Here is a 15,537-nt window from a genome sequence, read left to right on the forward strand (position 1 = left end):
TAAATCATTAATATGTGTACATATTGGAAACAATATTGAAGGTAGAGATGCAATGCTGTTAATGATCATGAAATCCAGCTTTTCTATTGGAAAAAAAAATCCCCATTTCAACATTCAACTAACATGGGTTCTTTGACATTAAGGCAAAAACTGACAACCTGCAGGTGGTCAAAAGGAACCATATTTATTCCCCAGACAACTTCAAGACATTTAAATTTGGGGAGAAAGAGTGATATCTCAGAATTTTCAACCAGAGAATAATTGCAAAATATTCAACTCTGAATCCACAGGAATGTTTAAATATGTATTTTGTAAGATAATATTGTAATATCCACTAAAGTAATTTTATAGATCAAATGTGCTGACTGAATCTCAAGGAATGATTGGAGTAATTTATTTCCGAAACTTTAATCACAATTGACATATTTCTACAAAATGTTCCAGCAACTTGAAGAAGAACTATCTAATGGTAAACTCTTTCATGAGCAGATGTGCAGTCAGTTGCAGAAGGCACCAAGATGGCTTGCACAGCAGAGGAGGAGCCTAAAGCCAGCATATGCAAACCTCAAGTCTGACCATGCTAGAGTGTCCCCAGGCACAGGCACATGAACAAAGAAGCAAGTTTTAGGAAATTCTGTAATAGCCTGTTTGAAAACAGGCACCGCCAAACAAACAAACAAGCAAGCAAACAAACAAAAAAACATTCGTGCCTCACGCACCCAGAGCTCAAAATCAATGTAATCCCAAATTTCCACTGGCAGTCTATCAGCTCTCCCCTTGCTATTGAAGGCACTGTTCTGAGCGCCTTCTGTAGCGTAACCAACTTTTACAAAAGCATTACTCTGTGTTTTAGTGCGTGACAATACTTAAATCAATACCTCTTATCCACCAGTGCTAGCCACAGCAGATGAGCCCCATCTGGGAAGATGCTGCAAGGACTGAGGGTTGGACTTTGTACAAGCCTTTGGCTCCAGGCTGCAATGCACATTAGCCATCGAAATGGTTAGGAGCCCAGGCAAAACAGAACAGCCTCCCACCTTCTTCTCAATCACCATTTCAATCACAGAGCAATAACCAGCATATGCTGCAAGCACTTCCATGTCATTTCAAGCTTGGCTCAGCATCTAATAGCTTAATTAGGACCAGAAAAGCTGCTATAGATCAATCACAAGAAATGCTAGCATTGAGTTTCACAGCTCCTTCCAGCAGCTGCCTCCTTTATTGTACTTCGGCTTCCTTGGAGTCCATACATTCGGTAAGGCCATGCAGGTTAAGGCCAAAGAAAACCTTGCACAGCACTGGGCTTTCCCAGCATGGGAAAGAGCTGGTTTGAATCATGTTCTCTTATTTGCATTTATATTCTGGCATGTAAATATCAGCCCCAGAATGGGCAGGACTCAGATGAGGAGGACCATCCTCTCAGGAAAGATGCCTGTGGTAGCCAGGCGATGGGGCAAAGTGTTTCTTTGCAGAAACATTTTTGAGAGAGAGGCTCATTTTCAAAACTGTAACCTGCGATGACCACAGTTTCAATCAGACTTTCTAGCTACTCCCATAACAGCTTTGATAATTCTAGCACTCACTGTAATTTTATTCACTGATTGATCCATTTAGAGTCCAGACTTGCTTCTCTAAGGACTGGCTGTTCTATAGGCTTCTCTTTTTGAACATTGTTATAGCTGTATCTTGCTTTTTTTTTTGTCCTTATTTAAGTGAACATACCTGAAGAACTAACTTGCTATGCTGCTGACCTTGAACAGGGCTTCCGCAAAACCATTTCACTTAAAAGAAAGATTGACAATCTGAAAATCACCCCTACAAAATAAATATTAATTAAAAAAAAAAAAAACTCAACACCTGATGACATTAAAGAAATCCAAATGACCACTTTAAAACTATGAGATGTCACTTGTTAGTGTACTCAGGTCACTAACTCAGGTCAATGCAGAGGTGTATCACTGCCTGTTTAATTGCATGCGCAGGTTTGAACTAGAAGCCCTTTTAAATGGAGTGCAAGACTAAACCAAGACTAGGAGTGCATTCACTCAGACAAAAAAAAAAAGTAAGAAAAATTCTTCAAATATACTATCTGTTGGAGAACAAACTTATTTTAATTTCTGCCCTGTGAAATGCAATTCCTTTCCTTTCCTTTCCTTTCCTTTCCTTTCCTTTCCTTTCCTTTCCTTTCCTTTCCTTTCCTTTCCTTTCCTTTCCTTTCCTTTCCTTTCCTTTCCTTTCCTTTCCTTTCCTTTCCTTATGTTGAAATATAATGAAGAAATGGAAGCCTGTATATAGGCCCCAGCTCAACACAATAATCAAGTTCATACCTAGATGATAGTATTTCGTTAGACAATCTACTAATAGGATGTCACAGGCTTCATGCAACTAACCAAAGACAATGTTGACTACACATTGTATGTATACATACACACACAAACACGCATGCCAGATTATTCAGTGTTTTCCTGTTGGTGCTATTTGCACACCTAATTATAGCATTAGTCATTTTAACATTTTCATTACACTTTCTAATGCAGACTAGGCTGCAGTCATGTAAGTCATACAGCTCCTACAGGGAAAATGTGGTTTATGGGACCACCGTCTCTAGTGTACAGTTTAATAATGTTAAAAAGATATCAATATAAAAGTGATGGCTATGTTTTTCGTGAAGGGAGCATTACATTTCCACTTAATGGGGGTTTAAGCAGTTATTTCGCTATTATCACTATACTACTAAAACTAATGCTCAGTAGCCCATTGTATGATCTGAAGAAGAATCCAAATTACTATCAGTGTTAATGATAAATATCCTCAGAGAGTAAATATCTTCTGAATGTGGTGCCAGTCCTGATCTGACTGATTGCATTTCAGCTAGTGTAGTCAAATACTTTTTTAGCGAAATTTCTTCACAGATATCTATTTGCCTTTTCACTTTGCCTCCTCTTTCTTCACCGTTCACATTTCTTGTCCTAAAACTCTCTCCCTAAAATATTAAATACATCTTTTGAACACATCTGCTTTGGATCAGCCACAGTGCACATAAAAGGGTCTGAGTTTGGGTTCAGTGTTCTGGTTGAGAGCACAGGCAAGCAAATAACGCAACCACTAGAAGGAGGAGCCAAAACGCACAGGCAGGGATGTGGAGGAGCAGGCACTTGGGAAGGGAAAGCAAAGCAGTAGGAGCTTTCTGCACATTAATTTGCAAAGATTTACCATCTAGGTTACCACACACAAGGCCTGTGGTTCCTCACCTATATTCATAAATAGCTTTTCAAGGTTTTTCATGACAACATGACAAATATTTCTCCCAAATTTGCATTCTCTGGATGATGACTTGAAGGTTCTTTTGAACATACAGAATAACACTTCCCCCTCTTTTTGTTCAATATTTGCTTTTATCTGACTTGTTTTCATGCATCACGTTTCACCATATTGATAGCTATAATTTGTCCATCACTGACTTAATGACAAAAATTTCCTTCAGTGCTTTGGCCCAATGTAACATTGTCTGGGATCCAGCTGTGCACGATCACAGAAAGCCCCTACCCACATTACTCATGGGCAGAGCTATACCCATGAATAGTTAAACATTCACATAATGGTTTATATACTTGTCTCATTACTAACAAAACAGAAAGGTTTTATTGAGTAAACTATTATCTATGATTTACAAAAATGTCAGAAACAAACTTTTTAAGCAATCATTGAAAGATATATTCCATTCCAGGTAAGAAGGTAGCAATTTGATGGCAGATTAGTGTGACTTAAAACTTCCCAAGCCTGAGTTCCTTACTGCATGTTACCTTTGCTGATTTCTGATCACAGACCCAGGGCTAATGCCAGTGCCCTTACACTGGCACAAAAGACATGTATGATCACCATGTTACGTAAAAGCTGCCTTAAGAAGCAAAAAGATTCTACCCACAAATTTCAGCTGGACTCCTTCCATTGACTTGCCCATACAGGGCTCTAGAGGAAGGCGTGAATTTCCCTGTAGGCTTGAGAAGAGTGAAGAAAGGAGGAGTATATTGTGCCAAAATGTACAGTTAAAAATCTGAGAAGGAAGACGGGCAGTGAAGTTGTACTAATTGTACAGCCCTATTCAATAAATGTATCATAATCCTGCCTTATATTTCCTGCTTCTTAAAATTAACATTTTTATATCGGAATTTAAGAGAATCCCCAAGGCACTTGAGGAATTAGCCATTGTTCATTTTTTATTAAGTTATAAAAGGAAAATAAAATGATCTTTGTGGCCGTTTCAAGATGCTTCAAGACAGGCTGTAAAGCGAGGGGTCCCTTGAGCTATTCCTTTATCTAACGGACCATTTGTTTTCTGTGGTATTTTTCTTCATAGCATGGAGCACACAGCTCAGATCCCCTTTAATTCATCTTAACCAAACCGTAAGTCAGTCCCTGCACTGTGACAGAGTCATGGGAAGAACAAATCATTGCAGAAAATAAGTGATAATTATCTGGCAGCGTAGTTACTGGTTTGGATGTCAAGTTATAACCCACTTCCCAAATGTCCTTCTGCTGCTTGCCGTACACGTTCCTACAATAAAATCAAAGACCTTCAAGTCCCACCAGAGTACTTGAAAAACTGGCAAGCCATGCCAGACTGCCTGCAAACTTTATGGGGTCCATGAGGCATGCAGCAATGATAAGATGGCAGCATCTGTAAGGGATAAGGATGAAAATTTCGTCCGTAAGCCAGACATGCACAAAACCTGCCCAATCTGCGTAAGGGTCAGGTTTTTAGGAACTGTTTAGGCTTATAACACAGTCCTCCCACTGAGAGGAAGGATGAGAGCAAGAACGAACCTACAATGTCAGATGTCACTGCATTACCTACCATGCCACTAGGTGCTGGTGGAATAAGGAAAGAGGAAAGTGGAATAAAAAAGTCAAGCTCTTGGACTTGTGAGAGAGTTGTGCCCATGGATGTTGGAAATAGCCCAGCTACGGACTTAAAATCAAGTAAAATGACAAAGCCTACAGTCTAAAAAGAGCAGCCCTTAGGTCATGTCACTCTATCTATGGCGTTACTCTGACTTCAGTGGGAAGAAGCCAGAAGATCCTCAAGGGGGCCTTACAAAATGACCAGTAATTTTGTCCCTTGAGAAGCTGGCAGCAGAGCATGACACCAACAGATGCGAATGCTCTTGTGCCATCCCACCGCCTTCTTCAAGTGGTGGTAGGGGCTGCTGGCCATGTCTGTCCCTTGCAAATCCTGTCCCTGCAGTCCTCCTTAGCACAGCTCAGTCAGCCTTTGCCTCACTTAAAGTTCAAAATTTTGATGCCACTTGTAACCCTGAGAAAAAAACACAGCTACATAAAAATATACAAGAAAGATAATGCTATTGCCAAGCATTTTATAAAGTTTTACAGTAAATGGCAATTCTAAAATATCCTACAATATTTTGTCTGTGCTGGTGTATATCTTCATTCACATAGTACAAATTATCCTGCATGCTCTTTGGTCTTAAAAGCTATTTACAGTGTTAAACAAAGATTGGAGCAGCTCTGAATTTAAAAAAAAATCAAAAAAAAAAAAAAATCTTTCACCATATTGTGTATATGCCTAAATGTTCAGACAGCAATGGCATTTTTTTTTTTGCCATGTACCCTAGCAAGTACCGACCAGCAATGTCTGTCTGATCAGAAAGGGTACAACTATTAATCAAAACAAAAGTGTATCAGGCCAGCTGACAGCAAGACAGGAAGAAAGAGCAATGTCTCAACCATGAAATAACAGCAAGAAGTTTTATGTATGGCCTCATTTGCTAAAGTCCTTTTGCCCGTTGACATCTAGACCTTCTTCTCTAGCTTAATTTCTTATAACATAAGAATGTGTCTTCAAATTTCAGGATCAAAGGGAATGTGGTCTATAGATGCTCTTCGTGCTGGGTTCAATTTGTTAAACTTCTCTCCTGTGGATGCAGTTGTACCAATACGTGCCATTTTCTTTTTTGTATATTAAGAGCTGGTATAAAACGGCGTTGTTGTGGTATAGCTGAGTTGACATAAAGCAACATAAACAATTTAACCGTATCTATAGTAACTGCTGTTGGTATGAACAAAGTTCTGTAATGACAATGAAAAGGAATAAAACACAACCTTTTATTTTTTAAACCAGGACCACTTAAATAGTTAGTCAAGACCTCTCAAAGTAATTAACTACATGGGAAATAACTGGTGTATTAACTTGAAAAAAAATACTTCCAAATAGACTTATTTTCTATGGTAATTCCCCTATGAAAAAGTTATTAAAAAGATGGGAAAAGGAGCTGGGCTAATACTGTTTCTAGATGTGCATAATCTTCTATATCTCAACGCTGAGGGGAAAAAAGAAAGAGCTGCAGAGAAAAAAAAAAAGAAAGAAAACGAATCCTTAGACTCCCTGTCTCCTCTCAGAGGTAAGGCCTGCATTTGACATATTTCTAATATTTCTCTGCAAGGCTGCCAAAGGCCAGCTGGTCTTTGTACCCATACCCCCTGCGCATCCCTGCACCGATCTGCCCGCTGCTGCCAGCTCCTCTCCTCTGCATCTCCACAGCTTGCAGGCAGAGACCCACATTATCTGCACACTGATGGCTTTGCAGAGGGAAGACGGGGTTTGACCTTGCATTTATAAAGCATATAAAAAGCTTGGTGATATATTCAAGGAGGAGGAAAACCTTTGAACTCTGCCACATTCTGGGCTAGGCATGATATCAGTAACCTGGTATCTCTCCGTAATTAGAGTCACCGCTTGCTGACTGTTTCCTGCCTTGAGGTGAGTTACTATGAGATGGTTGCAATGGTTACTATGGGATGGAAATGGTTGCAAAAAGGGTAAAACAGCAAGACTCATAACAGAGATCAACCTGAAACTCAGACACAATGCCAGTGGCTGCGCAGGTTGCTTTCCTGGGGCTTGTCTCTGAAGGGAACTATTTTCAGTCCATACTCCAACTTTCCAAATGTAACCTTTGAGAACCAACACCTTCCCTTGGCCTCCACTTGGCAGTTACATCTTACTCTTAATGAACCTTCTAGGCATATCTGGGTCGCTGACTTCTCCCTTGCTCCTATTCAGCTCCTTCATGTGAGTGTACACTGTCATCCTCTGACAGACAAAATGCAAGGGAAACATTGTTTGACTTGACCAAAACAAAACCACACAGAAACTCTTTTGGATGCAAATGATTCCTTTTCAACTTGCTTTCCTGTCTATGAGGCTTGGTTTCACCCAACATCTGTCTCTTTCCCATGCAATGTAAATACATCACTCAAGGCTCATCTGGAAACTGTAACCAGCTCTCCTCAAAGCCATTTTTCTACAAATGCATCACAGTCCTGTCAGTGTACCTTACAAAATGCAAGCCTTGGGAACTGCTTACACACATCTTATACACATATGCACATTTTATTGACTGAACTGTTTCCAGTTTGTCCCTAATGCTGCAAAATCTCGAAATGTGGCACCAACACACATCTGAGCCTGGTGGTATGGGGGCCGAGAAATTCTCTCCCTTCCTCTATCCACTGAGAGTGCTAGGGGACTCAGCACAAGTTTGAATGCTTCTTCCAAAATACCTTTTTTTTTTTAATTTAATTGAAAAGGATAAATATTCCAAGACAGTTTTCTTGTTGATTCTCCCTAAAGGTCTCTTTCTTATGCTGTTTCATGAAGCCAAAGGACATTGTGATGTAGCATAGCACCTGCGGAGTACCAGACATGACCTGTGATCCTTTTCTGAAAATTTAATTTTTTGCAAATTACATCTTTTGGGGAAGTTATTTGTGCATGTCCTTATATTGAAGTTTTTTTGCTGTAGAGACAGGTCTGCTCACAATTTAGGGATATTTTTTTTTTTATCCTGAAGTTAATTGACCGACAATTAACCAGAGCTCTTTAGTGTCTTTGAAAAAGCAAGCCAGAATGCCCCCCAAATATTTGTTATGGGTTACAAATATTTGCAGTTTGGCTTAATTTGATCCCTAAAGTAAACCACAAATGTTTGTAGTATACATTTTAAGATTCCTCTAATTCACGGGTGACAGAGGGGTTTCACTTTCTGGAGAAGCTCAGCATCAATGGCGGTTGCTCTTTGGATTTTTGTACTGTGTTTTTGGTTAAAAACACTGGAAACAACTTCAGAAATGCTAGCTCTTGAGTCTATGCTTATGCTGCTTCAGTAAAATTAGTTTCTCATTTAAAGTAAGCTGCAATTTAACTGTAATAGATCCTATATCTACCCAAAGATAATTGTAAGGAACTTAGATACTAAAATAGAAATATCTATAAATATTAGGCACCTGAGTAGTGCAAGATGCAGGGAGTATTTTTAGGAGTACCAATGAAACAGAACACATCATGTATATAAACAACCAAAGAAGTATTTTGTGATTTGTATTATTTGGTTATAAGCAACTTGTAGTAATGATTTATGAACGAACCCTCATCCTAATACTCTCTACAATTTCACAACCTCAAAGCCAGTATATATGCAATCTCTTCTTCCACTTGAATGTCATGAGCATGTGAAATATGCTAATAGATCCATTCAGTTTACACGTGTGTTTATTTACTTGATTGGAGTGAGGCATCACTTATATTACAGCAATTAACTTTTATCATGTTACAGACTAGAATTGCAAGCAGTTCTTTCTCTATCCTGACATGAACAGACACTCCCTTCTCAAGAAAGTCATCTAAAAGGGTTCACACCAATTTTTTGCTTTCCTTTTAGCCCATCAAAAGTCTACTACTTCATCTATAGCTAATGTATAACTTTTTCAAGTTAAGAAGTGAAACAGCCTTCTTGAATGCAGTAACTGGATATAAAGTACATAAAGTGAGAGCAGAGCCTGCAATCATCTCACTAATTACTTATAAAAAAATTTATGTCATCATTCTGCAAGAATATGGGCCCATAAGAGGTGCAAAAGCAAAGGTGTTTCCAACTGCAGGGTAAACACTGCAAGCAGCTTCTTTTACAGTCCATGGAAGCTCCTGCTATAACCAAACATTAATATCCCTTTCAAGGAACATACAAATGCCTCCTTAAACAAGCTATTAAATTCAGATGAAAAATGTTCTGGTCCTGGAGTTTTATTATTGTTCACATTTAGCATAGCGTCAAAGAATTTTCCCTCCATGAGTTATCACAAGCAGTTTGTCAGTATTTGCAGATCTCCCACTTTGAGATATGTTTGAATAACTTTTGGTGGGATATCCAAAATACCCAGGTTTTTAGCCATAACCAGGCAAATCTAGCAAATGTGCCTGTTTGACAGACATACGTGCATTTATAAATGCATATTATTATACTGAATGTAACAGAATCTTTAACAAAATTTTATATATATGGTAAAAAAGGCAGTGCCTGTAACATGGTATTATTCTGCTAATTTCAGGAGATCAGATAAACTTTGTGCATTAATACAATGAACAATAAAAACAGTTTTCCAATTGTAATGGTTTGTTTTGCTTCTCATATTTATAAGCAACTGCCATGTAAACATTTTAAATTTTCTAAATATTTTAAAAAAAATAATACATGAACTCAATTTAACAAAAGAGTATCCTACAGTCTATTTGCTTTTATAAAAAACATTTGTTTGCAGATGTTTAAGATTATTGGTATACCCTTTGTTACGATCAGGAACAAATAAGCCAGTGATTAAAAAAAAAAAAACAAGGACTTGACTTAATTTACCGAGACATGAAACATGCTCAGAAATGTCTACAGTTGAAACATGTTGCAGTTCCACTCCACAATAAGTGATCTATAGCAAAAACTGTGTGACCAGTGTGCCTGCCCATCACCAATTTACAGAATCGCAGAATTTCTGGGTTGGAAGAGACCTCAAGATCATCGAGTCCAACCTCTGACCTAACACTAACAAGTCCTCCACTACACCATATCCCTAAGCTCTACATCTAAACGTCTTTTAAAGACCTCCAGGGATGGTGACTCCACCACTTCCCTGGGCAGCCCATTCCAGTGCCTAACAACCCTCTCAGTAAAGAAGTTCTTCCTAACATCCAACCTAAAACTCCCCTGGCGCAACTTTAGCCCATTCCCCCTCGTCCTGTCACCAGGCACGTGGGAGAACAGGCCAACCCCCACCTCACTACAGCCTCCTTTAAGGTATCTGTAAAGAGCAATAAGATCGCCTCTGAGCCTCCTTTTCTCCAGGCTGAACAAGCCCAGCTCCCTCAGCCGCTACTCGTAGGACTTGTTCTCCAGGCCCCTCACCAGCTTCGTCGCCCTTCTCTGGACCCGCTCAAGCACCTCGATGTCCTTCTTGTAGCGAGGGGCCCAAAACTGAACACAGTACTCGAGGTGCGGCCTCACCAGAGCCGAGTACAGGGGGACGATCACTTCCCTAGCCCTGCTGGCCACACTGCTTCTCATACAAGCCAGGATGCCGTTGGCCTTCTTGGCCACCTGAGCACACTGCTGGCTCATATTTAGCTGACTATGATACTATTCTATGATACTGTTCCTCTTGACTTCCCCCTGTCCAGCCCCACAGCACTGCAATCTTTGGAAATAAGCATTAAGGTCGGACATCCTGTGGTGCAGAACTCAACTGCCATGCTGCATGTTTTTTTTTTGGTGCACAGACAGGGACATCACAATCCCATACTGCCTGTCTTTGTAGATCCGAAAAGGGGGGACATTGAGAGGGTTTTTAATGGGGTTGGACAAGTAGACCCACATACTAACTCTTCACTCCCTGCTCACATACATGCATACATCCTGGTGCTCAGCACAGGAAGGGCTGACAAACTGCATGGCTCTGGTGATCAATGTAGAAGGCTCACTAATATTAGCATGGGATAATCTGGAAAAAAAAATAAAGCCAAGCTCTCTATGATATCGTCTATGGAACATTTCCATGATGGTATTGACATCTGTGCATTCTTGCGTCTGCTTTCTTCATATTTCTTAAGACAGTTTGATGGAAGATGGTGAGTTATTGCTCCATCAGCTGAAGAATGGTAGTGGCATGTGCTTTCAATACGCTGAAAGACAGATGGAGAAATCTGGTGCCAAGGCTGATGACAAATATCCACCTCTTATGACAAAATAACTGCTCGCTGTATTGTATATGACCTTTATGAGACCCAGAGAAAGAACCTCAGAGATGGATGGTAGAAAGCAACATGCAGTCTAAGGTGTTTAACACATACTGCACAGTTCTTTTTTAAAATTACTATACTTACTGGAAGATGTAGGCTGTGCAGTTTGGGGCCATTGCTGCAATGAAGACTATGCTGCAGTAGTCTTTAGTGTTTTCAGGACAATGCCTACGTATTCTTTGATGGATTGACAAGATTCAGGATTTCATAAACCATATATGATAATGACAGCAGTGGCAGGACCTTCTATCAACATGCAGTCATGCTTATCATAGGAGCTGTGGAGCCTGAAAGAGGCACATGGGGGTCCTGTAGCTGCTCCTTATGCTGTTAATGCTGATGAAGCTTTCTGGCTCCGCAGAAATGAAAGTCAGCAGAATGTAAGATGGAGAAGTTTGCTTGGAAGCTTCTGTAGGATCTGGAAAGGCCACAGCACTCTCAATCATGAGTTGTAAAGAAAATATAGACGTGTCATTTTTCTTAAGTGAGAACATCTGGAGATGTCCAGTATAATTACTTTTTCCTAGCAATGAAGCATAAGGTTAAGCTGCACAGCTTCACAGCCGACACGAGTAATTTGTTCAGCCCATAAGAACTGAACATCCAGATGTAACAAACAATACGATGGGGAAAGGCTTCTCAAACAACTCCATGAAACAAATAAGGTACCAAAGGCACATTTAAGAAGTGATTCTTTCCCCGGTTACTGTCATTTACTAGGCCAAGGTAAGCAATGACAGGTACCAGGCTGAAGAGCAAATACAGACGTACTGCTTTGTTTCTGGCAAGTGAAAAGCACTAACTGGCCCTGACTGATGTACAGGTAAAACCTGCAGTTTTCCCTGAAGCAGAGGGAACCTCTGTGGGGCAGAAATTCACAGATTTCCACTAGGACCCACCTGATCTTGCTGTACCTGGGCATCCAACAGACTCCCCTGCGCAGCCCAGCCACAGGCAGCAGCGGGCTCTGGACTGTGCCCAGCATGCCAGGTCTGGCGCCCAGTGCAGGGTGGGGGCTGCCACAAGCTTGTGCCCCCACATCCAGCCAGCAGCAAGGTGGATGCACAACATACACAGAACATCATATAAAAGTACATACATGCCAGCAGTGCCCCGACACAGATCAATGTGACAGCATTGACACAAAGATGAATGGCACTTACAGCCTGGCTGGACAAGTGCATTGATGAGCCGCTTGTTTATACGTGACCAGTCCCTTTATACACTTTTCCTCTACTTGTCTACTTCTCCGTTTCCATAATGTGCCCACACTCCTGGCAGCGAACCCTCAGTCTATGGTGATCTAAGGACAGGGTCTCCAGCAGACTTATGGTGGTGGGAGTCACCCCCAGACTGTGGGGCTGACACCCTGGGGTGCTCGTGTCCCTGACTCAGTTATTGGGGTACTCCTGCCTAGTATCATGTCCCTTTGCTCCTTCCTCTGTTCCCAGGCACCTAAGACTTTAACCAACCACAGTTAACTATGTGGTGTCCAGGGAGGCTGTGAAGGACGAATTTTTGCCACCAAAATTTTGCAGCTTCAGCATAAGTCTAGATTAATACCAGAGTGCTGAAAGCTCCCCCAGAAGATGAACTTGCAAGGAACTGTGGCCAGCATGTAGGCAAGGAGGTGACATCCACTCATACCAAGTCAGTACAGCAGAGGACAAGCAGTGAGCATACAGCTGGGACAGCAGGGACATGGAGCGGCTACAGATACATGGCAGCATGTCCAGAAGCAAATTTCAAGTGTACATGAGCTCTTAGTTCAAGAGTTTTGCACCCAAAAAACTAAATCTATTAAAAAAGTCATGAAAACAAAAACAGCTTTAACCAAAACATACCAACAGGTTGCACAAGCCTTCTCCCCTCTCTCCCCACCCCCTCGCAAAAAAACAGAGAAGGGCTGTCAGCATGTCTAAGCTATCAGCAGCTTCCCTTCATTAAACCTAATTGGTATGCATTAGCAATTTCAATTGACGCATGTAAAGAAAAGCAATTTCACATGGATGATGGGAGCCTCTAGCCAGTTTGGAGCAGAGGCTGATCCTCTGTCTATTTACACTCCACTTTGAAATGTAAAAACTGATCACTGGTAACATCAGCCTTCCTGCAGGAGCTGGGACAAATCCACACTGGTTGCAAATAAATACAGGTTCTGCATGTACTTTGGATTTTAAGAGGCACTTGTTCGTCACCAACACTTGGCTGATAGGACAATCTGAGATACATTAATAGCTGCTGGTTGACTGTTCACAAACCAATCAGGCAAGTAGATTGGAAATAACTTCTTTAAAAGCAAACTTTTGAAAATATTGGGTTGGTATATAGACTACGCATGTTATATTTCTAGAGGGTAAAAACCCTGCATGTTCAGACAATAAATTAATACATGAAATAATATTAATGAACTTATATGAAAAGTATTATCCAGAATCAGCTAAAATTAGTGACCATACAGTAAAGAATTAAAAACATTAAAATGTTGATACTGCTGATAGAATCATTAAGGTTGGAAAAGACCTCCAAGATCATCTGGTCTAACCATCACCCTACCATCACTGTCACCCACTAAACCATGTCCCTACACACCAGGTCAAACCTTTCCTTGAACACCCCCAGGGATGGTGACTCCACCACCTCCCTGGGCAACCTGACTGCTCTTTCTGAGAAGAAATGTCTCCTCATTTCCAACCAGAACCTCTCCTTGTGCAATTTGTGTCCATTCTCTCTTGTCCTATCGCTATTTAACTGTGAGAAGAGGCTGACCCCCAGCTGACCACACCTTCCTTTTATTTGTGCATATGGAGAATATTAGTTCAGGAAATTATTCCAGCATGTGCTTAAATCTCTCTGAAGTGAGAACTCTGAATTAAAGTGCAAGCCCAGAGTTAACTGAGTATTTTGAAGCCTTTCTAGACAAGTGAGTGGAACTGGGGCCATAATCTTTAACTATACAATCCTATATTCTTCCAGTGCTATGACATTTCTTACAGGACAATCAGCATCTCTCTTTGCCATGTGTACTCTTTGGCTGGCATCAAGATAAGCATTATATATGAAAGTAATCTCACCCCACAGTAAATTTTACTTCCAGGTCATTTTACAAATTAATGAAAATTGGAGTGGTACTGAAAGTTGGCTGCATGCATACCCCACTTTGACTTGCACCTCCTGAGCTATTACAGACAGGGCTCCAGGACCCATCTATCAGCCCATCTGAACTGGGAACTGCTCCTGTCAAAAGATCCATGGGTACCCCACTCCTGAGAGAAATGGTATCTGGATCCATGCACTACAACAGCTTGTGCGATAACAGCTTTCCTTTTGGGGAATTGTGAACGTCTGCAGTCACTTTTCTGCCATCTACCCCTTTTCACACTAGTTTTCAATCACTGCCATCTCAGCAACAGCATGTATCACTGCTGGCCTTTGTTTTAGAAAGCTGATTTCCATTCTCCAACACCCCCGCCTCCTAACTGACATCTCGGCAACAATGATCCTACTCAGAAGCACAGTATTCTGCAAGACCTGTACATATGTGTAGAAACCCATATATAGAAATCACTGACAATTATGAGAGAGCCAAATACACTCAAATAGATCAACGCTGTAGTTGTATTTGCCTTTTGTGCAGATAAATGATGAATTCAGATTTGCAGAACCAAAGCCACTGGCTGCTTAACAAAGCAGCTCAGCGCACTGAGAAGTGAGGAACCACCCGCAGCACTCCTTGAACGTGGCCTGCTGCTGTGGCCTGCTGACAAAGGCACGATGGCACTTGCAGGTCTGTGGGGTGACCGCCACAAGTATGCCTCACTGTTATGCAGATCGGAGGCGGCAGCAGTGATCCCAGGGTTTCCCAGCACGAGAGGGCTTTCAGAGAAGTGCAAGAGGGGATGCTTTCCCAGGCTGATATACTGACCACTGGTGGGTTCGCACTAACAAATAGTATTCTTGGGGATCCGACTTAATCTTTGCTTCTCTGGCTGGAGCTATACAAAAAGCAAACAAAGAAAACAAAGAAAGATTTAAGTAGCATGTGCCCTGCCACCATTCATCTCACTCAGGGGCTGCTATCGAGCTTAACTAATAAGCATAATCAGCTCTGAACATTAACTTCTGAATCTTTTGGCAAAAGCTTTCAACTGCTCTTAAGATGAGGCAGAATACAGGTTAGGGGTGAAGGCTCCTTCTCCCTCGGCACCCCCCCCCTCACCTCCGGGCAGGTCTTGGACCAGTCCCAAGAACAGTGCTGGCATGGAGCTGCTCTTTTCTTATGCCGCAACCATGCATGAATACAGGCCAGATACAAAGAGCGCATTGTATCAGCTTTGTTGGGGATGTTGTAGCCTCTCTTTCCCCCGACAAGTTATCCTCCTGAACCAGGCAGCCCA

At 41.2% G+C, this 15,537-nt stretch overlaps 1 protein-coding gene across 4 annotated transcripts in view; it reads right to left on the reverse strand.

The window, feature by feature from the left end:
* SLC35F1 (solute carrier family 35 member F1) overlaps nt 1–15,537 on the reverse strand; it is a 244,294-nt gene that overhangs the window by 147,241 nt on the left and 81,516 nt on the right. The window contains exon 1 of one of the 4 annotated variants that reach the window (XM_068677632.1): nt 879–1,003. The exons of the other annotated variants lie outside the window; for them this stretch is intronic. Coding sequence (XP_068533733.1) covers nt 879–988 — 110 coding nt within the window. The 5' untranslated portion in view covers nt 989–1,003. Of the gene's footprint in view, nt 1–878; nt 1,004–15,537 lie in introns of those variants that run through there. 4 annotated transcript variants of the gene reach the window in all.

This window comes from Anas acuta, chromosome 3 (assembly GCF_963932015.1).
Source record: "Anas acuta chromosome 3, bAnaAcu1.1, whole genome shotgun sequence".
Taxonomy (NCBI): domain Eukaryota; kingdom Metazoa; phylum Chordata; class Aves; order Anseriformes; family Anatidae; genus Anas; species Anas acuta.